The sequence below is a fragment of the Lepidochelys kempii genome, chromosome 2, assembly GCF_965140285.1.
Source record: "Lepidochelys kempii isolate rLepKem1 chromosome 2, rLepKem1.hap1, whole genome shotgun sequence".
Classification (NCBI taxonomy): Eukaryota; Metazoa; Chordata; order Testudines; family Cheloniidae; genus Lepidochelys; species Lepidochelys kempii.
Window position 1 is genome coordinate 145,850,024 of NC_136381.1, and position 24,649 is coordinate 145,874,672.

The window sequence follows — 24,649 nt, forward strand, 5'->3', positions numbered from 1 at the left end:
AGATATTATCTCACCTTCTGTGTCTCTCTGGTTTGCAAGAGACAGCTATACTAAAACCAAACTACATTGGAAAAGAAGTGAGCCTATGGTTATCCATCCCCAAGGTACTCTCTGAGTTGCTTACCACACTAACTGCTACACAACCAATGTAGTAGTGCTAAAAAGGTTTAATCAGCACCTAGAACCATCATCACATTTCTCTTGGTCCAGTTTCCCCTCTGCCCACAAAGTCAAGGTTGTACAGTCTATAGGATCACAGTTCTCTGAATTCTAGAAGACTTTGCAGATTAGTTAGCCAAGTAGTTATGACCAGAGACAAGGTGGTTGCTGAAGTAAAAGAGCATTGTGCCATCAGTACACAATGGTCCACCTTCAGAGACAGGGAGTTTAACAAGGGCAACATGATAGCAAGCCAAGCTGCCAAGCAGTAATTGAGGAAGTCCTTTAACAACTTTCAAGCACTGTAAATAAAATTCCTAAGAAGCTAGATCTCTGAAACAGTGGTTATGAATGTCATTATTAGCTGGATTCTGTCAAACACATACTCTACAAAAGCATTATCCAGAAAACAGGAAAACATGGGATAAATGAACACAGCAAGTCAATATGCAGGAAGCACCAAAATAGGTACATGTGCCATCTTTAACAAGTTTTTTTCTTTATGTTGTATTTATGTCACCTTATCATCAAAGCAGTTTATTTTTCCAAATAGGAATTTTGTTTCTCATTACTCACCGTAGCTTTGTCAAGTACTTTAATGGAATATGGCTCAGCCACATTGTGTTTCCTTAGTGCTTGTTCCAGCAGTTGTAGAGGTGGGCGTTCCCATTTCCCAAAAACAACTAAATCAATATCACTATAGACAGGAAACAAAATATAACAATAAAGTCCACTGAAATGAGAGAGTCATATTCCCCTGTAGATAAATGGCAACACTAACCTTCTGCACAATACTTTGAAAGAGCTCCCAAAAAGCTCAAATCTTTAAGTATGGTAGTTCTGCAATACTTTCTAGCATACTGCAACTTAAGTGGATATAAGAATGGTCAATTAAGTCTATAAAAATAATTAAGTCAATTTCTCCAATGGTTTCCTACTGAAGCCTACTTGAAAACAACAAACAATACAGTTCTATAAAAATGATATGGTTCATTACTGCTGCGGACTCAGGTTTAATTATGCTGTTAAGCAAGCAGTTTACAGAATTGTGGAGTCCAAAATGTTTTCAACAACTAATGTGACTTTATAAAAAATAATATGAAATGAATATAAAGGTTTTAAACAAACACTAGAAGCAGCAGCTTTGGAAGTATGCACGAGCCTGGAATATTGTAAATAAAGATACAAGTGCATTGTGCTAGTGACTCGAGTGAAACTAGCTAGACAATTTTAAACACTGAGTTGACTGAATTGCAAAAGATAAATGGCATAATTTCTACAAACTAAATTTCAGTTTTAAAAAGATTTATATATTGGTAAGAGGTAGGGAAATTAATTTTCAATGATTGTCTGTTTAATGATTAATGTTCAATGATTACCTCAGTTATTATATGGCTTAGACAGTAAATATTAGCTATCCCACCAAGTATGAAATATTTCACAATACTGCTCAATTTGTATGGGTAAGTGACATGAATTATCTCAAAGGATAACAAGTGTTATCCCAGAGTGCATCTAGGAGAAGCTTTTTCAATCAAGAGTCAGCAATCAGTGGAGGGTATGGATACTGGCACCAAGAATATTAAAATGTTTATGTACTTCCCAAAGTTCATAGTATGTTCAGTGGTTTTTCCCTGGTTAGGTGGGACATTAGATACAAACTTTGAGTAATGTTTGTTACACTTTCACATTCTGGTTTGCAAATATTTGAAAATAAACCAATTCTCTTCTAGAGGTTTATCACCACTTTCATAAGACAGACCAAAAAGGTTATGTACCAAAGTAACTTGTTACTTACCTAGTTGGAAGGTAAAGCCCTGTACTAAAGCTGCCAAATATCTGAACCTGAAAGGAAAAGTTAAATACTAAAACACATCCTGCAATGATTAATATTAAAGCAAAATGCAGTCAAACAAGTCTTACTGTTAATAGGTCCAGAAAAACATGAGTTTACTTAAACTATTCCTTGAGACTCCATCTGACCAATGTAAACAAATGTTAACCCACCCCAGCTCAAGTTCTCTCAAGTTTAGATTAATACATCATAAAGGAAGAGGTGGTGTGGAGTTAGCCTCACTCTGTCCCCCACCTAACCCACTCAAGTGTTGAGAGAAGTTTGCAGTTTAATACAGTAAGTCTAAAAATGTTAATTTTGATATTATCTTTAGACTTAAAAGTAAGGAGACTTAACAGGAAAGCGTGGTCACTTCTGTTCAGGAAAACCATGCCTAGCACCATAAGCAGCAGAACAAAGACTAGTGCAACCAAGGCCATGCCTACTCCAGAAGCACTTTATGGTAAAGGTATACCAGTATACTACACCAGCAAAGCCCTCCTAGTGTGCTTACAGCTATACTGGCAAAGTTGTACTTTGTACCACTACAGTAAAGCCACCCATTACATGCAAAGTAAGCTATACTTGTAAAAGTGTGGCTTTGCCAGTATTACTGTAAAAACAGTAGCAACTACTGCTATAACAGCTACATCAGACAGAGGTGACTTCTTCACGCCCCTGAGAAACACCATGCCAGCAGAAATCTGTAGTGTAGACCTGGCCTAAGTTATTTATCACATTAACTCTCAACCCCACCTAGAGAGGTTTATGCTAATGAAGAACAATCCCTTCCTTTTAGAAAAGCATAATTGGAGAGTCAGAGGAAAACAGGTCTCAGGGATAGCTTTACTTTTAAATCAGTGATGCTAGAATCTGAAGACAGTAGTAATGAATTTTAAAGACAAAACAAGAGAAGAAGCCAGTCTTGGAATAGATATTTAAAATACCTTGAGCAAAGCAAATACACTAATTCTATAGCCAGTGAACTGTAGAAAGACTTCAAACATCCACATTATAGCTCCATATTTATTGGTTGAAATATGCAAGCCACCCCATTAGAATCTCGAGCAAGGCAAGATTAGATTAGGTGGACCACCGATCTGCTATGGCAATTCCTGGGGTTGAACTAATCAACTGGATATGTTACTGGTTATTTTTGGTAAATGGGGTTACTTCAAATGGGCTTTAAGTGAAACCAATGAAGAACATAGTATCCAAGACCTAACTTTCACCAGGATCTCTTTTGAAACTACTCTAAGGATCATATTTCTTCTGTGTAAAGCTAATTCAGAATGCTGTAGACATGCTGAAAACACAACCAATTTAAACAGACATTAAAAACAAGTTCTTGTCTAATAAGTAGTTTTGTCTAAGTTTTATGCATACACATGAGTATTAAGTAGGAAACACAATACATGAATGCTAACAGTTTAACAGAAACAAAATAAACCACCTATAATGTAAGACTGACTTAGCAAATTCAACTGTTGTATGAAATGTAGTTGTATCTGTGTCAGTCCCAGGATATTGGAAACACAAGGTGTATGGGTAATGTCTCACTCACCAACAGAAGTTGGTCCAATTAAAGATATTACCTTGCCCACCTTGTCATATCAAATTCAGAAGAGTCAACAGCAGTTAAATTTTCTCCATCTGTTTAGAGGGATAATTAACTTAGACAAACAGTAGATGTGTAATACCATTTCTGAGACAAACTTCTCTCAGACATATGCCACTTAACTTTTCCTGCATTCCCTGCCATTACACTAATGTACTTTATATAAAAATGTCTCTCTGCTTCATGTTTGGTCATTTCAGTGGACCATCACAGCTGCAAATAAATCTGATTAAAGGCTGCTTCCTATAAGGCTCACCGATAGTAGGCAAAAGTAACAGCAAAAGGAACTACAAAAGTAAGAACAGTCTTCCAGAAAGGGCTTGTAAAAATGTTACTATTTAAGCTATTGAAAAGCAAAAGAAAGGGACCTAGAATTTTGTCCAAAACATGGCCTCAAGCAATTGAGCATCTCACCTTGGTGTTACTAATTTCCTTCTTTAGGCTTCTTGGTAGAGGTTATACATTGTGATTTAGTTCCTCTGACCTCCTTTTCCCTCAATAATCCTTAAGCATATTTTAGTCATACTTTTGTATCACATTTTCCCCACAGGATATTGATATCCTACTGCTCCCATAATGTAGGAAGATCTGTAGGGATCTTCAAGACATAGTGTATAAAAATTATCTGCCTATCAGTGCTTGGTTTTACATGTTTCTTTTATAGTTTACAATACCAATCCTGCAAAAATTAAAAAGTTCTAAAAAACAAATGTCCAACATTTAGTTAGTGTTGCGAAAGCAAGTCTACACTCTAATATCAGGAATTAAGTTCATATGTCGGTAACCAACTTAATCATAAGCTATTACTCAAGAAATGATACACACAAGAATTTCTTATTTGGATGTAATTTTGCTTTAGTCAGTTTGGCTATTGTTGAAGATTTAGAGAGCAAGATAACTACTAGGCTTCAGCAACCTGAAGCCTAGGTTTGAAATTCTTGTATTAAGCTTCTAACTCCTTTGATTGTGTCAATTAAGAGTAGCTTGTTGTGAGCGCCAGCGCAGCAATGGTTATTACATTGTAATACAAGAGTTGTGACAATTTCATCTTTAAAAAGTTAAATGGAGAGAGAACTCAAAAAAGGTTGCATTAGGAAGACAAAATGTAACTTAAATGAACTCTGTTCTTCAGCGTACTAGTAAATTTGATTTGAAACTTGAGATATACTCACATCAGCTGTAGGCCAAAGATCTTTGATGACAGTCTCTATTCTTTTCACCACTTCTCTTCTCATCGTTGCTTCTTCAGGACGAGGGGACATGAAGTCATAAAAGTCAATTATTTCTTCATGGAGCCTAAAGGTGAGGGTGGGGAATAAAACAGTAGCATCAGCAATGACAGTGGTGACAGAACTTCTCTATCCAATACAAATAAACAAAATGGTTTATACCCCAACACCACATACTTGTATGCATTTTTGTTTTTAAGTCAATTACCTTTCAACCAAAAATCATTTTTAGGAATTAAGTTTTATGATACTACTCTCCAAAAAAAGACCCCTTGTTTCAAAAATAGTTTATTTAAGTTGATGTGTATTTTATCACCTTAATTATGTACGCTAACAGTCTAGACACAAGGTATTGGTACCTTATAGTTTATATAGCCTCCATACATTCAGAACAGAAACATGTATAAGTTTAACAGAAGCAAGTTACAACAAATACTTTTGTTGGTAGACATTCCTATTTCTATTCCCGTTAGCTCACTAATTTAATCCTGATCAACTTTGGCTAGTTATTTATTGCAAAATAATGAGGCGGAAACGGCAAGATGCATAAAATCCTGGGTATTACACAATGGGGTTCTTAAATGGTGAGCTCCACAGAGTTTAAGCTAGTTTTAGTCTTACAGAGATTCTAATTTGTGCATGGGAAATGTAAATTTCTCCTGTACTTGCCTTGTAAATTCGGCTTCTCTAAAGGCATCTAGCAGGATTCTCACCAGGGTGGAAAAGATCAATTAATTACAATTTTTTTTTTTTAAAAAAATCAGATTTTTTTAATTTAAATATGATTTTTTTTTGCTGAAAAGCTTTTTGAGGAAAAAAGCCTAAAGTTTTAATTAACATACATTATAGCTCAAAGATATCTCATCATGGAATAGGGATTATAAATTCTAATTCTATACCATGAGACAATATATTCATATAATGTTTAAGAAAAGTTTTGTAAATGAGTTCCAATAGTTCATGGATTAGGGACCCAATCTTGTAGGTTCCAGAGGCTACTGTATAGATTATTTAGGTTAATCTTTCTATCTATCCAATGGGATTCAGTGCTCAGTCTAGAAGATACTATCGGGGTGCTTAGTTTTGCAGTTCTCAAACTGTTGATTTGTGTCGCCAGAGATAACATGCTTGTTAACAGCGAAAATGTTTTTAAATAAATAATAAATAATATATAAAGGAGAGAAATAACAGACCTCAACCCTATTGTCCCTCTGCAAATTTGAGTACACAGAGTCAATCCCTTACCTCTCTCTAGAAGTGCAAAGCTTCAAAAAGTTAAATAAATAGATGATTGTTGGGGGCGGAATAGATCTGGACACGGAGAAGAAGTCTGGAGATAAATGTGAGAAGGGAGAAACAGGCAGTAGAAACAAAAGTGAAACTGTTTGAGCAGCATATTCCAGAAGTCTTGAGGTCTTTCTGACTGTAGCCTTCATTGATTTGAGATCTACCATACCAGTCTCTCACTAGAAGGGAAAACCTACAATGGCAGCAGGCCGTAAGAGAGACCCAGTTGAGAATATTTTAATGAAGTTCCTCTACCTGTGGGTTAGACAGGCATGAGAGCAAAATGAAAACAGTGCAACAAAGAAATGCAAGGCCTGGTTTCCCGAATGAAACAACATCATGAGAAGTGTTCCTTCTGAGGAGGAAGCTGTGTTGAAGATGATGAAAGGAACATGTCTGAACATGCAGGATCTTCAGGTTGGTAAACTTTTATTTTATACTTCTTTCTTAATGACTGCCTGTCTTCCTTCTGGACTATTCTTGAATTCTCATGTTTAAGCAAAAAATATAGTTGTTACTCTATGGTACTATCATTTTAGATGCAGTTGTGATAAAAAAATAAATAGCTGAAATAGGCAGATCTTCCTTTTATAGTTTCACCTTTAAAGTAGTACTCAGTGTCAGTGAATGCAATGAACCATATTAAATGAGCAGTATGGTAATAATAATTAAATAACTGCACTGACTTATTTTATTTAGGAGAATCCATCCTCAACATACAGGATTCTGAAGACTATCCACCTTCAAGATCACTATCATTTTCTATAGTTTCAGAGTTATCAGCCAACGATAGTGTTTCAGTCACATCATGTATGTCACATAGCCACAGTATATCACCTGTGGCAAAAAGAAAAAAAAAATCTCCATCATTCGGAAACAACCATAGGTAAGTTTGTGTGATAAGAACCAGCAGATTACAAAAAGAGGTAATTGATGGAAAAATTGTCCAGTTTGTTTATGCAACAAACTCTCCTTTTTGTATGATTGAGAACCCACACTTCATTAACATGGTTCAGTCATTAAGACCAGGATACAGACCACCCAACAGAGCAGATGTCGCAGGCAAATTCCTGGATAAAGTGTATGAAAGAGAAATTGAGCAGTGTGAAAAAGGTCTAGAGGATAAAATTGTTAACCTGAGTCTTGATCGGTGGAGCAATGTCCACAACGATCCTGTTGTATGTGCTTGTGTGACAACAGAAGGAAATGTCTTCCTTACAGAAACAACTGATACACCAGGAAATGCACACACAGCAGAATACTTACAAGAAGTACCAGCAAAAGCTATAACAAACTGTGGAAAAAAAATTCAAATGTCTAGTACGCAGCTTTGTCACAGACAACGCTGCAAATGTATTCAAGATGAGAAGAAATTATTTAGAAGAGAGTCCCAAGCTAATAACATATGGTTGCAGTGCTCATTTGATGCATCTCCTAGCCAAAGACTTCAGTGTTCCAGAACTAAAGGCTAATGTTCAAATTGCAAAATATTTCGGTAATAAACACTTTGCAGCAGCTGCTCTGAAAAAAGTGGGAGGAACCAAGCTAACTCTCCCACAAGACGTGCGATGGAACTCAGCAGTGGATGGTTTTGAGCACTATATCAAGAACTGGCCTAATCGGATGACAGTTTGAACAAAATCCTGAAAAATAGATGGCACTGGCACAGCCAAAGTTCTCAACATTGGGCTTAAGAGAAATGTTGAACACATGCCGAATACACCCTGAAGCCTATTTCTGTAGCCTTGAACAAAATGCAGGGAAAAAGCGGTTTTATTGCTGACACTGTTGAAATTTGGAAGGAACTGAGTGAGATCCTAAAGAGAGAAATATGCAATGACAGAGTTAAATTACAAGCATTAAAAAATGAATAGGACAAGCACTACCCCCAGCTCATTTTCTTGCAAATATTCTCAATACTCGGTAGCAGGGTTAAACCTTAACTGCTAAAGAAGAGGAGTTGGCTATGACATGGACATCCAGCAATCATCCTTCCATAATGCCAACTATAATAAACTTCAGAGCCAAGTGTGAACCATTCAAGAAATATGTTTGTTTGCTGATGATATTTTAAAGAAAGTCACACCAGTGAACTGGTGGAAGTCACTTAAGCACTTGGATTCAGAGACTGTTGAAGTGATAATCTCACTTTTAACAGCAGTAGCTTCTTCTGCTGGTGTGGAAAGACAGTTTTCTTCCTTTGGACTAATTCATTCCAAATTGAGAAATCGTTTGGGACCTGAAAAAGCAGGAAAGCTGGTTTTTCTTTTCCAGATTATGAACAAACAGGAAAATGAAGGTGAAGATGACTGAGTTAGCTGCAGAAGCCAGTATTTTAAGTTCCTCATGTTGACCTGGCTGACACAGTCTATTTAATTTTTGTTTTTTTTTAAAAAAATATTTTAACTATTTTAGTTAAACAATTTTAACAAAAACAAACCTGATTTTAAAAACTTTAATCTTTAACTAAATTCAAAAATTCATATGCTTGTTTTGTTAAAATATTATATGTTTGCTGTTGAAGAAAAAAAATCCAGAATACATAACATTGTTGTTTTAGTTAAATAAAACACTTTAAATGTCTGTCTGGTGACGTTCTCCTCCTAATACAGCATGGCAAAAAAATCCTCCAAATATTGATGATTAACCTCTTGAATTGGAGATAGTTCAGCTCCCAATGACTTCATAAATATCTGCTTCAATTACCTTTGGTAAATGAAATAACCAAACAATCATTCATTTTCTAATATAGCTGTAAAACTAATCTGAAAAGTTTTCAAAACAAATCACTTTAAAAATGTATAGTGTGTACCTTCTAAAAATGAAGCCTACATCTATCTCCAAGTTGTGAAGAATATGTATTACGGTTATAAACAACAAGAATGTACTTTTATGTAGAAATCCATTATTAAATTGAGTCTTCCTGGCTAGTGATTTAAATCAAATCCACCCTGATAACAATTTAGCACCAGGTTAATACACCACAAAATGGATAATATGCTTCCATTTAAGATCTTCCTATGTGTTTGTATACTATGCCTCATATAATGGGTCCCTGATTGCAGCTGTTAAGCTCTATTGCAATGCTTATGAAAAAAAGATCATGGCTCTACTGCAAGAAGAGGTGTACACCAATAATTCAACATACCCAAAAACTGAGCTCTTCATCTTACTGCACCCTCTACCACCACACCCTCCTTTCTCCATAACCAACTAGAACATGGCCTCAGTGACTAGGAAGATATTTCTTCACCCAGGCATTTTCTATGACTTTGCCCTCCCTAAACACTCATTCCAAACAAGCATTTTTCCTGTCCACACACCTACAACTCCCCCAAGTCCCCCTCGTTTCATGTTCTTGACTACTGCATCTTCTTTTACAGTCTTTACTATGACCACCAAGTTATTTCTCTCAAGTCTATTCAAAATGCTGCTGCTAACATCTTCTTCCTGGTTCATAGCTCAGAGTGCATCAGTCCTCTCTCGGCCCCTACATGGGCTGCCCCTTCACTTCTGCAAATACAAGTTTGGCTAGGTAAGAATGACAGTAAAGAACCTAATGAGTTACCACCAAATTAAATGCTATCTTTGCTCTACCAGTGTTCCCAGCCTTTCCTACCTACTAATCAGTTTCCCCCTCAGACAGTGTGTGCTTTTTCCCATACCACCTTTTCCCACACACCTGGGAAAGACTCAGACAAAATCTGTTCAGCCACTAACTCGGCACACCTCCTCCAAGTCCCTCTTTAAAATTCACCTCTGCCAAGGCACCTACAAAAAAACAAAAACAAAACTTACCTGCTGATCCTGACAAGGGATGTGGCTAGCTGTGACTGTCCCTTCTTTGCCTTCCTTCCTTCCCCTACTTCATCACTTACTAATTATCCCATTCTCATCGTGTTTCTACCCCCCAAATAATGCATAAGCCAACAAAATATATAACAAGGCTGTACTAACTCTTCACCATATTCAATAACTCACACTATATCCCCATTTCCAACCCCGTTTGCCTTTAAGGGCTATGTCTACACTACCACTTATGTCAACAAACCTTACCTTGCTCAGGGGTGTGAATATTCCACCCTCCCTGAGCAACATACGTTACACCGACATAAGCGCTAATGTGCACAGAGCTATGACGGTGCGAGAGCTTCTCCCACTGACAGTTTCTACCACTCAAAAGGATGGTTTTGCAGATGGAAAAGCTACCGCATTGGCATAGAGAGTCTTCACCACATACGCTGCAGCAGCACAGCTGTATCAGTACAGCTCACAACTGCAGCACTGCAAGTTTAGACATGCCCCTAGACTAGGGCCTAAAAGCATAGGGACTCTGTATAACACAACAGGACCTCACTCCTCATTGGTGTGTCAACATTATCATACCAATGAAGCCATCATGTTAATGAACTGTTGTCCATAGAGTTATTTCTGATTATTCACACTTGTGGAATACACACAACTGTGCTGTTGAGGTCCAGGAAAAGTGCCCTTTGGAATTAAAGTACCCTCTTAAGGCTCTGAATGTTCAGCAGATGTTAAACAGATCATGCAGACCCAAAACTTGAAATTCCTTCAACCAAACCCCAGAGTCCTATGAAAGCAAAATTGAGGCAGAGGGGAAGCTAAGGTAATATGAATATGCAAAAGAAACACCTCAAGAACCAGGGCTGCTGTTAAGTAGTTTTTCTTTAAAGTAGCCTCTACAAGTAAGAATATGCAAACAGTACAATTAGATCAAGGAGGATATATCCCTTACTTAGGTGGCACAGAAGTTGGCACCATTTGGCATTGCAAAGGAGAGTAGCAAAGTAACAGATGTAGGTTGATAAGTAGGGAAGGATAGAGTTAGGCTGGATCTTGAAAGCAGGAACATAAAGCAAAGAAATGGGTATGGTAGAAAAGAAGGAAATAGAGAATTTTAAACAGAGTAACCACGTAGGAAAATGATCTGGACCCAGATCCACGACAGGACTTAGGTGTTACTACACCTAACTTTTAGGTCACTTGCCACAAAATGGAATCTACATCCTGATTTAGGCACTCGGGATCCCTATGTAGTGCTTGGAGATAGGTGCCTAAGAATGGGATCCACAAAAGCCAGCATGCTAAATGGGGAGTCACCTAAGACAATAGAAAAAGCCAAGGAGAAGGATAAAAAGCCTAAGCTACACCCCTCTTAGGGAGTTAAGTACTTAAATCCAAGCAGAAGGGAGGTGCCTACCTCTGCTTGGTATTCTTAGCCATGGAACCTCTCCTGGAGTTCAGCATCCAAGCCATTTTTTTTGCAATAAACGCAGGGGGAAAGGGAGGAGATGGTGATAGCTTCTCTCAACTTTTAGCACTGTGCTCACTGGCATGCAGGAAACCTGGATTCATTTTCCCCACTGATTATGTGGGGAAGGGATTTTACCTTGGTTTTCCAACTCATGGGAGTACCCAAACCACTGGGCTACTGGATATTCTTGCCTGGGTTTCTCGCTCTACTGCTGAAGCTGTTCCACACTGTATAATTAACTAAACATGTATTGGGCCAGAGAGAAATGACTATAGTCCAATGAGTTAGGGAACTCACCTGAGAGGTAGGACACGCAAGTTCAAATCCCTTCTCCACATTAGGCAGAGTGGGGAACAGTACCCAGGTATCCCACATCCTGAATACTCTAATCAATGGGCTAAAGCTTCCTGGGGAGCAACTCCCTACCCCCATCCACCCTGCTATCATGGGGGGTTAGGCACGCTCTAACAACACCTACCATAATCAGGCCCTGCAGGCAAAATAAGCAGGGAGACCCTAGTGTGAGGATGCCCCTGGGGCTGAAGTGGAGACTGAGGTGGTTGCACATGTGCTCGCTGGCAAGAACACAAGCATCTAGGGATTTTTGGCACTTCTAGGGTTGGGCGGCAGCTGAGCAAAGGTTTTGGGGATTTCACAAGCGCCTAAAGATTGGACATAGACATCTTAAATGGCAAGTAAGCACTTAAGTCCTTCTATGGATCTGGCCCCTTAGCAATTGTGCCTCAAGCAAACTGGAGAGATGTCAGGGAAGCCAAGATGAGGTCAGAGTAATCAAAATAGGAAATTAAGGTCTGACACAAATTTCAACAGTATAAAAATGGAGAGAACGGTAGTCATCTTGGAAGTGGTAATATGTGGGGAGAGGAAGGAACCTAATAACTCCTGGGTTACTAAACTAAGTGACAGCAGAGATGGTATGTTCCAACACTGGCAGAACTGGCTTTAGAGAGAAGAGGTTTTGGGAAGAAGATTAAATAATAATAAATTAAAAAAGCCATAAGGTTTTAGCTTAATATGTCATATGAGACAAGGTGGGTGAGATAATCTTTTATTTGGCCAACTTCAGCTGATGACAGATACAAGCTTTTGAGCTACACAGAGCTCTGAAGAAGCAACTGAAGAGCTCTGTGTAGCTCAAAAGCTTGTCTTATGCCAATAGAAGTTGGCCCAATAAAAGATTGCCTCACGCACCTTGCCACATTAAAAGGTTGTCAAAGACAGACTAAAATGTGGGATGAATTGGAAGGAGATAAATTGAAGTGCAAAGATAGATTTGAGTGCTCAGACATGGACTTCTAGTCTAATTCAAATGACTAGAGCATAATGTAAATTTAGTTTCTGGAGGAATTAAGTAGTAAATTAAAGTCAGAGTTAGAGTTTAAAAGAACCTTAGTTCTTTGTTCGCTTAAATTTAAACTAAACACTTATATTTACTATTGGATTGTGTAAACAGCATTAAATCTTTAAAATCCACACCTACTAAAATCAGTTCACCATTCAGAAGACAGGGACTCTGAAAAGCAAATTGATTTATTCATTCAAGTTTACTCTTTCTTGCAGCAGATACCATCAAAGTCTGGCACTAAAATTATTAATAAGGAAACAATGAGCCAATTTGTTAACATGTTACAAGAGAATCGTTCTAACTGGGACATCTTGTGGAGAGCGTATCATCCTACTTTCACTTCTAGATAAAGCAAAAAGACCATTTTAAATCTCTACAGACACTTTAAAGATTAAATTCTGTGAACTGTCAACATATTTTATCTATTAATGCATTAGAATACAAGATCTTAAGATTCAACAGCTGTTTAAACATTACATAACCCTTTGGCACTGGCCAAGTGTGTCCTATGAAAGTGAAGTTTTTGCTACTACTGTCCTGAGCATATCTTAATGGTATTAAAAGGCAGAATTGCCCTTGGGCACATCCCAATAAAGTGATTCTCAGTTAGGCATTTCTCTATTAAGTGGCATATATTGTATTGTTTCTCCACAATTGTAGTAACGGCTGAAAGTAACAATATCAAATATGAAGGCACATGGGAAACTGTGTAAAGAATTCTTCCGCTATTGCCATATGAGTCAGTTGAAGATCTGGAATTAGAAAGATATGCTTCCATCCTTCTCCTCACCCCACCCCATCCTGACACACTCTGGACACCGAACCACTCTGGAAAAGGGAGAAGGCAAACATTGATCAACCTCAGGCAAAGGATATCAGTATCTTAAATCAGAAAGCTGTTTTTAAGTAGAAATGAATTAGTGAAGAAAAAAGTTGAACCTTGATCTAAAATGGATAGGAGACAACGCTCCATACTGGTTTGTTACATCAATTGCTTTTAATCCTATTAGAGCATATTGTACCAACTGCTTGGATAGGATTGCTTTAGAGTAGTTAGTATGCGTAGATTCCAGTCAGGTGGTGCAGAACTGATGCTCTTGGGCCTCCCGCCCAAAAGGGTCCTAGAGCCTGGGCTCTAGCCCCAGTCCAGAAGTCTACACAACAATGAAACTGCCTACAGCCTGAGCCCAGCAAGTCCAAGTTAGCTGGAAGGGGACAGCCATGGGTTTTTCTTTGTTGTACAGACATATCCTGAAGAGCAACACATCCTTAGGAATGAAGTTAGGCCATAATCTGACAGAACTTAAATATGTGCATAACATGCAGCACCTGAGTATCCCCACTGAAACTAATGCTTTGCCAGAATGGGACCTTAGTGAATGACATGGCTAAGTATATGACACTGTATAGTCACCTGACTAGAATTGAAATTGTTACAGACAGTAGATCAGAAGGGCAATGGGAGTGGAGGCTCCAGCATGGTAATGGGGATCCACTGGCAGCACAGAGGTGGAGGAGGGTGGGGATCACCCTGCAGCCCCCTTCCCCTCCCCCAGGACACAGGCTTGGCAGTGCAGCTGCACCCAACCCTGACACAGCACAAGGGCCGGGCCTACCCCAGAAACATCCCAGGGCCCTGCCCCTCCACATAGGGTGCACCACAATAGCGAGGACAGTCTTCCACCCCTGCCCCCCCACACTCCAATCCAGGTGTGCCGCAAGTGTGGGGTAAGAAAGTTCTGTGGGGGGCAATCTGGGTGTGGGCAAGTCAGTGGGGGAGCAGGAATCTGAATACGCAGGGATTTGTTGGAAGGTTCTGGGTACAGGGGAATGGGACTCTGCAGGGGGAAGGGGAAGGAAAAGGGGTGTCCAGGTGAAGGTGGCTGGGGCTCAGAGGGAGCGTCTGGGTGCAAAATGTTGGGGCTTAGTGGGGTTGGGGCTCGAGTGCAGGGCTCAGTGCACTCCCCATACAGTGACCCCTCTCCCTACAGCTGAGGATCAAGGGGGGCAGGAAGTGGGGGGGTGGAGCTTACTGCAGTCGGGGGAGGTTTCTGGGGGTGGGTCTGACACACTGGGTCTGGAGCCTGGCACACTTTAGGAGCTACCGGCCAGGGAACCCCTAGCACACCGCAATAGCGAGCCAAAGGGACAGTCTCTCACATGCACACCCAGCCAGCCCTGCCTCCCAAAGCAGTGATTTACATTTCCCCTGGCTGCTCCTGACACCAGAAGCAGACACATGCTTCGGACCACTGCCCAGGAGGGGCATGTGAATCATTTGTTCTGCGGGGATTGAGTAAAATAAGCAGGGAACATTAATTCTACACTTGTGCAGAATTCTTCCAAGACTAATACTGGTTGAGAAAATTGTTAATAGGTTTGAGGAAAAGCACTGGTGGTTCTTGTCTATTCAGTAGCTGCTTTCCATTTACTAAAGCAAAGCCTATAAAAGCAGACAGTAACTTAGTGCCTGTTTTAAACTACAAGCCAAAATATGTAGGCTTAGGCTTCAAAAGTGGTCCAAAGCAGCTTTTTCTCAGCTCCAAAGTTGCAGCTTTTGTTTCTAGGCACCATGGTGATCCTTGTTTTCATGACTTCTAGGCTAGACTACCACCACAGCCTCTACCAGGGGCTTCAATTATCTACGTTTTATAAAGTTAAATAAAATGACTTGAAAACTAGTTGTAGATTGTTACCATTGCATTGTGCAAAAGCTGAGTTTCTCACATGCTTATGAAGGGCAGGACTCGGTGATTCTGAACTTAACTGGTTAACTTCAATGCACTAGACAGGTTTTCAAACTTTTTTTCTGGCGACTCAGTTGAAGAAAATTGTTGATGCCCATGACCAAACGGAGCTGAGGATGAGGGGTTTGGGATGTTGGAGGGAGCCCTGCCTGGGCTGGGGCAGGGTGTGGGAGGGGGTCAGGGCTCTGGGTGGGGCTGAGGGGTTTGGGGTACAGAAGGGGGCTCCAGGTTTGGGGGTACTCAGGCCTGGGGCAGTGGTGCAGGAGGAGATTAGGACTCTGGGCTGGGGGTGCAGGCTCTGGGATGGGGCCAGGGATGAGGGGGCTGGGGTGCAAGAAGGGGCTCCTTGGGATTGGGGCACGGGGTTACCACCAGCAGCTCCCGGTCAGCAGTGCAGCCAGGGTGCAGTGGCAGGCTTCCTGCCTGTCCTGGCACTGCGAACTGCGCTGCATTCCGGAAGTGGCCAGCAAGCCCAGATCCTAGCTGGAGGGGTGGAGACGTGCACGCAGCTCCACACAGCTCTTGCCCGCAGGCACCAACATCCCCAGCTCCCCTGGAGTGTGGAGCCGGTGCTCAGGGCGGGGACAGTGCATGGAGCCCCATGGCCCCCTGCCTACAAGCTGGGCCTGCCACTGTCTGCTTCTGGGTAGGGACTACTAGTTTTACTACTATTTTTTACTGCCCGGCCACCAGGGTCCCTGGGGGCTGGGCAAGGCGACTCAGTGCCTTGCATTCCGTGACCCAGTACTGGGTTGCGACCCAAACCTTGAAAACCACTGCACTAGAGGCCTCATAATGCCTTAAACAGTAGGAGACTAACCTATGTAAGGAATCACCTTCCTCCTGTCAATAGTATTTGGACAATTTGATCATCCTCACAGAAGGTACCAAGGCAGACTCTTCAGCTGAAGGCCTCATGACTCTGGAGTGTACTCACAAGAAAAGGAATATTGGGACACCTTCCGCATGATGCTGAAGATTTTCTTTTTGAATTTATATGTTTGAGGGGTAAGTAAATAGACTTTTAGGCCCTATCTATTTTTTAATTTTTTAACTTTTCTGATTAACTTAATTCCCTTAACTTAATTAAGTTAACGCCTCTAGGCCTTGCCATGTAATATTTTAAGTTAACGCTGAAACATCCAAGTTGTCTGACTAGAACACTGCAATCTGAGAAATGCAACTGAATATTTTTACAAGCTTTAGTTAGGCCAATTTACTGTAAACTTTATATGAGTTCTCTTTAAAACACAAGTTTGATAAATGGCACAAGTAAATCCTATTAAATGCAAACCAATGAAGTGTAAGAGTAGATGATTAAAATAGTAAAATAGAAAACCGGACACTTTCTCCATCACCAGAACTTCAATGTCATCAACAGAAGTTCTTACAATGTTACAAGTAAGTTTTCTGGAACTCTTACACTTAAATTCTGATCTTACTGGTTAACCAGCAATCCTTAAATGACCAATGACTACCATTATAAATAGGGCCCTACCAAATTCACAGTCCATTTTAGTCAATTTCACGGTCATAGGATTTTTAAAATGATAGATTTCATGATTTCAGCTATTTAAATCTGAAATTTCAGTGTTGTAACTGTAGGGGTCCTGACACAAAAAGGAGTTGTGGGGCAGCGGCAAAGTTATTGGGAGAAGAGGGGGGGAGAAAGGGGCGGATTTGCGGTACTGCTTCCCTTACTTCTGTGCTGCTGCCTTCAGAGATGAGAAGCTGGAGAGGGGTGGCTGCTGACTGAGGGCCCAGCTCTGGAGGCAGTAGCACAGAAGAAAAGGTGGCAATACCATGCCATGCCATCCTTACTCTGTGCATCAGCAGCAGCACAGAAGTAAGGGTGGCATGGCATGGTATTGCCACCTTTAATTCTGCACAGCTGCTAGCAGGGCGCCACCTTCAGATTTGGGAAACGCCCCCAATTTGAGAAATGCTGGTCTCCCCTGTGAAATCTGTATTGTATAAGGTAAAAGCACACACAAAAAAACAGATTTCATGGGAGGAGACCAGATTTCACTGTCCGTGACACGTTTTTCATGGCTGTGAATTTGGTAAGGCCCCAATTATAAACAGTTAAAAATAATAATGTAGTGGCATCTGAATTAATAGAACCTTACCTAATGAGTCTCTCTTTCCAATAAGGAGTGGCAGAGTACGCTGAAAGGCTTTTTCTTGAAAAGAAAAGGAGTACTTGTGGCACCTTAGAGACTAACCAATTTATTTGAGCATAAGCTTTCGTGAGCTACAGCTCACTTCATCAGATGCATACTGTGGAAAGTATAGAAGATCTTTTTATACCCATTTTTTCATGCTTTGTGTGTATAAAAAGATCTTCTATACTTTCCACAGTATGCATCCGATGAAGTGAGCTATAGCTCACGAAAGCTTATGCTCAAATAAATTGGTTAGTCTCTAAGATGCCACAAGTACTCCTTTTCTTTTTGCGAATACAGACTAACACGGCTGTTACTCTGAAACCTGGCTTTTTCTTGGGCAGTCTACTAGATCTTTTTCAGCCTGGTGAGAACATTATGCCTATCCTTATATATATGCCTAAGCTTATAAATGAAAGCATCAAATGTTAATTTTAAAAGAGCAACTATGAAATTGCAAGAATTGTTGCTAGGCATTTGCTACTTTTCAGTTACTAGTAATGAGATTATTCCAATTACAATACATGGACATAAATTCAAAATTTCAGACCATGTTTAAGTTACTTTAGTTTTAGTGTTTACATTTCATTGTATTGTTTCATAAATTGAATATAGTTGTGTACTGCTTTTCACCAGACTTGTGGCTGCATCACTTGCAGTGATTCCATTCTCCATTTATGAAAACAAACATGAACTAGGCAGATTGGATGTTCAATATTTATATAGTAAAATGCTATTATTCTCCAAATAGGTCCAGTCTATCACTGCAATGCTTTAAAGAGATTAAAGGACAAATTGTACCTTCAGATACTTAGAATGCAACACACACTGAATTCAATAGCTTTGTCTACACAGCAAATGTTAGTACGGTCTTACAGCCTCTGTCACCAATGGTGCAGCTGCACCGATCTTGGCAACCATGTAAACAACAATAGAGAAAGGGTTCAGATATTTTTTCACTTGGGCAGTATTTTTATCGTACTGGTAAAAATACTTGATTTCCATCTGCACTAGACTTTAGAACCAGCCCTAATCCACTCTTGCTGTAAGACAAATACAGTAAAAGCTCTTTTATCCAACACTTCAACCAGCAAGCTCTATAAACCAGCATTTCCGATCTGCACTAAAAGTCTGGTTTATAGTGCAGTTGGTGCGGGGCCGGCAGGGGGCTGGGGCGTGGGAGGAGCGGCACATCACGCTCTGGGAGGGAGCTTGGGGTAGAGGATTGGGGTGTAGGAGGGGCTCAGGGTGCCGGATGGTGGGGAGGGGCGCTCCAGCAGCTCCCCATACCAGCTGTTGCTGGCAGAGGCGCGGCCAGGAGGCTCTGCAGGCAAGCTGCCTCCATCCCACCTCCCTGAGCACAGACTCTGCGGCTCCCAGCCCATTGGCCGAGAACCGCAGCCAATGGGAGCTGCGGGGGGCGGTGCAGACAGAGGCAGCATGCCTGCTTGCAGAGCTGCCTAGCTGCGCCTCCGCCGGGAGCAACAGGGACAGGGAGCCACCGAAGGTGAGCACTCCCCCCCCCCGCACATCTGGCACCCCGAGCCCCCTCCCAGACCCAAACTCCCTCCTAGAGCCCATGACACACTGCCCGTGACCCATATCCCCCCACACACTCCATACTCCTCCCTCTGAGTTAACCCACATTTTTAATTTACCAGCACCCCCACTTGCCCCAGCATGCCAGTTAAAAAAAAAAAAAAAAGCTTTTACTGTAGTGGTTTCTCTATTTACAAGGAGAGTTGACCGCCTGTCAAAGAACTATTCCTAGTTAAAAAATTATGTTGATAGAAGTTAACAAGTTTTTATAGACATCCTATATTACATGAATATGACTATTCAAATCTGTGGAATGCCTACTTACATGCATAGTATTCACAGTACTGGTAAGTCTGAAGAGACAGACACAAAGGATGTTACAATATATCTCACCCATCCTTTCAAGAATCAGTGTCAACTTAACAAGGTTCTTCCAAAAAAACCACACACTCCCACAAGGAATAAAAGTGAATTACCCAGAAGAGAGGGAAAGAAGAGTATAAGGCAGTTAACACTAAGGCCTTGGCTACACTTACAGATGTACAGCGCTGTGAGTTAAACCCGCCTTCGCACAGCTGAATAGGGAAAGCGCTGCAGTCTGTCCACACCGACAGCTGAGAGCGCACTGTCGTGGCCACATATGCAGCTGCATTGGGAGCTGTGCATTATGGGCAGCTATCCCAGCATTCAAGTGGCTGCAATGTGCTTTTCAAATGGAGGGGTGGGGGGTGGAGTGTGACAGGGAGCGTGAGGGGAGAGAGACTGGGTTTTTGGGGTACCAAGTGTGTCAACACACTGTCTCGTAAGTACAGACATTCCCCCACACACACACTCACTGAAAGCAAATGGCACAGATGAGATAAGCAGCCACTTTTTTTTGTCATAGATGAGATAAGCAGCCACTCCTGGAAACAAACCCCAATTCTTCCCCCTCCCCCCCCTCAAGTGAACATTAGCTGTCCCCTGACTGCCTCTCACACATTCAAAGAAAACAGTAGCTGTTTGATAAGCAGCCCCTGAAAGGAAGCTCTGAAAGGGCACTTCCGCATCCGGAGTTCACAAAACAAGACAGGATGCTTCAGTTAAAAGGATTATGGGGAGTTTCCGGAGGACAATCAGTGCATAATAACGTAACTCCCCATTTACACTGGAGCATCTCCACCAATGAGCAATAGCTGTTAATCCTCTTGGGAAGGTGGAGTACCAGGAGCACTCCAGCCAGGGAGTCAGAGCACTCTACCAGTGTGGACGGGAAGTAAGGTAGAGCACTCTGGGAGGCTTTATTGCGGTATAACGTGCAAGTGTAGCTAAAGCCTGAGGGTATGTCTACAGTGCAAAAATTCTGCAAGTGTAAGTTTCACTGGTGTTAGGGAACCACTGAAAGTAAAGCGCTGGTTTGTGTACTCACTTAATTCCTCAAGCATCAGACTGTGTTTACATTAGCAGCACTTCCATCCGCTCTAGGTCAGCTATCCCACAGTGCAGCTCTCTCCATTTTGAGGATGGGTCTTGTGGAAAGTGGCGGTGGTGGTGGGGGGGAATCATCATGGGGCATCGTGGTCCTTGCACAGCCTCCTCTCCCGGAACACTGATCAGCTCCAGTAGCTCAGCACTGCTCCAAGCAGGGGACCCTATGCTCAGTGGAGCAGGCATTGTCAACTGGCCAGATAAGTGAGCACTTGCCAAGAAAACAGGAAGGGGAGTTTCAAAGTTCCCGGGGCTCTATGGAGGAAGGAGTGAATGTCTGTTTACCTGGCATCAGAGCACCAGAACTGCTGGCCAGAGTGGTCACCTAGGCACTATGGGATATCCTCCAGCGGCTAAAAGCTATGTAAACAGGAAGGACATGTCTTCACTTGCACAGGACCACAAAAGCATCACTGGTAAGAAGTGCACACCTCTCGTGGAAGTGGTTTTCTTTTTGTGGTGAAACTTCGGCGTTTCACCACAAAAAGTCATTGGCGAGTGTGGATGTTCCCACAGTTTTTCACAAAAAAGGACTTTTTCTGCTTTAAACGGCAAGTGTAGACATGCCCGAAGACAGAAAACATTTAAATGGTGAGACTGAGTAAAAAGAAATACTGAAATAGAAGCTAATTGCATTTTCAATGTGAAGAAAGTCTGAACTAAACCCAAAGCTCTAACACAGAACACAACTGAATACTTTCTGAAACACCCTTATCTGTTTTCAGTGCATGCAATGAATTTTTATTTTTCAAGTGTCAGTGTGGGTGGTACAGAGGAAGAACATGTTTTAGTAACATTGATAAACATCATTCAGTAGAAATCTAAAATTGGCCCAGAAAATTAAATAAGTGAAACTATTTCAATTTAATTAAGTTGTATGGTTCTTCTCTAAAGTTACAAGAAATAACACTCCTAAGGTTGTCCTTTCACAATTTTTGACAAGCACTATAGCACTATGAGAACCTCCTACTTTGAGTCATAGTATCATCAGGTTAGAAGGAACCCTGAGCTATCTAGTCCAACCCCCTGCCAAGATGCATAATTTGTTGAGTCATAACACAACCAAGGAAATGTTATTCTTGCTGCTAGATTAATTTGATCTTGCTAACTTTACTAATGAGTAATCTTTTGTACCTCTAGAAATTGCATTCAGCCACCCCTTCCTTGTCTCTCATTGTATATTAACCACAATAAGAGACATTTATCTATTTTCTAAATCTTCTGTAAAAATGAATTGCATCTGTTACTTCTATCTACATTCAACAGCTCTGGATTTCATACATTCCAAAAGTAAGTTTATGAAAGACTATTCATTCCCTTTCTCCGAAGCTGATATGAAAAAAGTGTGTTCAGAAAAAATGTATGTATTTGTACAAAAAGTATTGATGGGAGAGAAGGAAAGCTGAGTAAATGAAGTGAAAGATTAATTTATGTGCATTGTATACTTTAATTCAACAGGTAACTGGGCTCAGTGCAAGGGTAACTAGGTGAAATTCTACAGCTAGTTATGCAGGAGCCCAGAAGATCGAATGGTCCCTTTCTTGCCTTAAAACCTATCAATGGCAATATCAACCTATTAAGAGAAATATGCATTATGGAGTAGTAGAGACTTCTCTAGCTAAAGTGTTTTCCTATTTTTGAAGGGGGAAAAAAAAAAGAGAACTCCATTCAAACATTCATCAATTCAACTGTTCAAGCAATATAATGAATTATTTTATATAATCTACAATTGTTGTTCATAACTCAGAATTGCTTTTCAAATCATTCAGTACACTGCCATTATTTCCTTACAATGCACCTTTAATCCAAAACTGGGTTTGACATGACATTTCAATCTCAACCTTTCCCTTCATGGATTTGGAAAACGGGGCCCAGCTTCTACTGTGACAGTTCTTCTGGTTGGCTGCCAATACGCAGGTTGGCTGCCAATGCCCACTCTACAATATTCATGTCTGTGGCCAAAGAAGGCCATACAAATTTAATTCTGCCTCCTCTCAGGGGCTGTCCTGCCAGCATGGAGCTCCTCAAATCCGTATAATCGCAATACAGGGCCCAAAACAGTAATTTATGTAAATGCTTTTTATAAGAGGTTCATTTAATCCTCCTGCCCTTTTACTATTTTTACAGCCGGCTCGGAGCCCGCTCCAGACTAGTTTGTGCCTCCCACTCCTACCCCTGGCAGGAGCCAACACTCTTCTCTCTTCCCCCCGAATTGGTTACAACAGGGGAAGAGGCCATTTCCTACAGTTTATGGCGACAAGAGGCAGAGCCCCGTTTCTCCACCACTCCAGGCTCTCCCCTCCTAGGGGGGCTGCTGATCCCCTCCCCCGGATGGGGGTACTCACCCCTGTACCCCCGAGCTGTATTGCCTGGTTTTCCAGGGTGTGCCGGGGCTCTGCGGCGCTGTCTGTGGCGGCTGCCGAAGCGCCTGCTGGCGGGGACAGTTATTCAGCGCAGCCCCCCGACTGCCGGATAGCAGGTAATTCATCCCATACGTGCTAGCTTTATTCTCCCGTTTCCTGCGGCCCGGGTGATACTGATGCTGCTGCTGCGGGGAGGCGGGCGGAGGTTGGTGCGGGCTGCTCGCCGCGGGCTGCGGGGGCTGGTGCGCGGGGCGCTGGCTACTCACTTTGCTCTCGTTGAAGTTAAAAAACTCCCCGGGTCCAGCCCCGCTACCGCGAGCCCCGGCCCGGCCGCACGAGGAGCCGCTGCTGCAGGAGCCCGAGGAGGAGAAGCCGGGGCTCTCGGTGCCCGATTCTACAGAGGAGCAAGAGGACGAGGAGGATACGGAGGGGGATTTCTGCAGCCGCCTCCCTCCCTCGCTGCTGCGCCCCGCGGAGCCGGCGGCGGGGACCAGCCCGGTCAGCAGGTCCGGGGGAGAGAGTGAGGGCGGCGGGGAGCAGCACAGGCCGCCGCCCCCGAGCGGCCCAAGCCTGGCGTGGCTGCAGGCGGTGGGCGGGGAGGCGACGGGGTCCAGCGCCGGGGAGTTGAGGCAGAGGTAATGAGGGAAGCCACGGCCACCCGCGCCCTGCGAGGTCTCCCAGATCTGCATCCACAGCGCATTGGCGGGGCCTTTCTGCTCGGGCTGAATCCAGGCCACGCGGGGATCCATCCACCCCGCCCGCGCCCCCGGCCGGCCCCGCTCACCGCGGCTCCTCTGCCCGGCGCCGGGTCCGGAGCGGCGCTAGACACGCGCCGCGGGCAGCGGCATTGGCAGGGAACGGGAGGGAGGCTCGGCAGGGAGAGCCCGGCTCTGGCGCCCCGTGCCCGGGAGAGGGGAGGCCGCGCGGAACGGCCCGGCCCGGCTTTGCCTGAAGCGCGGCGGTCGCTGTCCTAATGTGGCGTCCCCTCGCCGGAGCCAGAACCAGTAGTGCGCATGCGCAGCAGATTTTAAACCTTCACTGGATACGGCCGCCCTGGCAACCGACCATGCGCACTGGGAGCAGCGCTGCCTCGCTGAGGGAGGTGGCTCGGAACGTTCCTTCAGCATCTCCCCGCGCGCTCCCGGCGCGTGGAATTTTGGAACTGTTCAGAAAATCCGAGGGTCTTTGCCCCACTACGCTTGCGCACTGCCGCGTGGAACTTTATGTAGCTCCGGAGGGAGTCCGGCCTGTCGTGCTGCTGCTGCGGGGTTTCCTCTGCTCCAGCCGTGGGCTCCCCTGACTCCCTGAGGGGCAGCGGTGTGGCGCGCGCCTGCACAGCCAGCCCCTCCGCAGTGTTCAGCAAGGGCAGGCCCTAGCAGCAGCCTCAGCGTGGCTGGTCCATGCGCCCTACTCACGAGAGCCTTTCTGCAGCATCTCTACCAAGCGCTCTGCCTAACAGCCCCACTGTAGCCCGAGCTGCCAGGCCGGCCTGTCGGCGTTATACTGCACTTCCCACACGCAAGGACGGTTTTTCAGTCCGATCTGTTCAGTCACCTCCTGTGAGTAAAGGAAGGTGCATTGGCAATTTGGCTGGTAT

The 24,649-nt window shown here is 42.8% G+C and overlaps 1 protein-coding gene across 4 annotated transcripts in view; it reads right to left on the reverse strand.

Annotated features, from left to right (window-relative positions):
- The window catches only part of TENT4A (terminal nucleotidyltransferase 4A), a 143,405-nt gene extending 119,334 nt beyond the window's left edge, over positions 1-24,071 (reverse strand). For 3 of the 4 annotated variants that reach the window (XM_073332402.1, XM_073332400.1, XM_073332399.1), the window contains exons 1-4: positions 23,035-24,070; positions 4,784-4,907; positions 1,958-2,004; positions 736-856 (exon numbers count right to left, since the gene is read on the reverse strand). In XM_073332402.1, the coding sequence (XP_073188503.1) occupies positions 736-856; positions 1,958-2,004; positions 4,784-4,907; positions 23,035-23,801 (1,059 nt within the window). In that variant the 5' untranslated portion in view covers positions 23,802-24,070. Of the gene's footprint in view, positions 1-735; positions 857-1,957; positions 2,005-4,783; positions 4,908-23,034 lie in introns of all 4 variants that reach the window. The other variant, XM_073332401.2, reaches the window with a different exon arrangement.
- Positions 24,072-24,649: the final 578 nt, after the last annotated feature.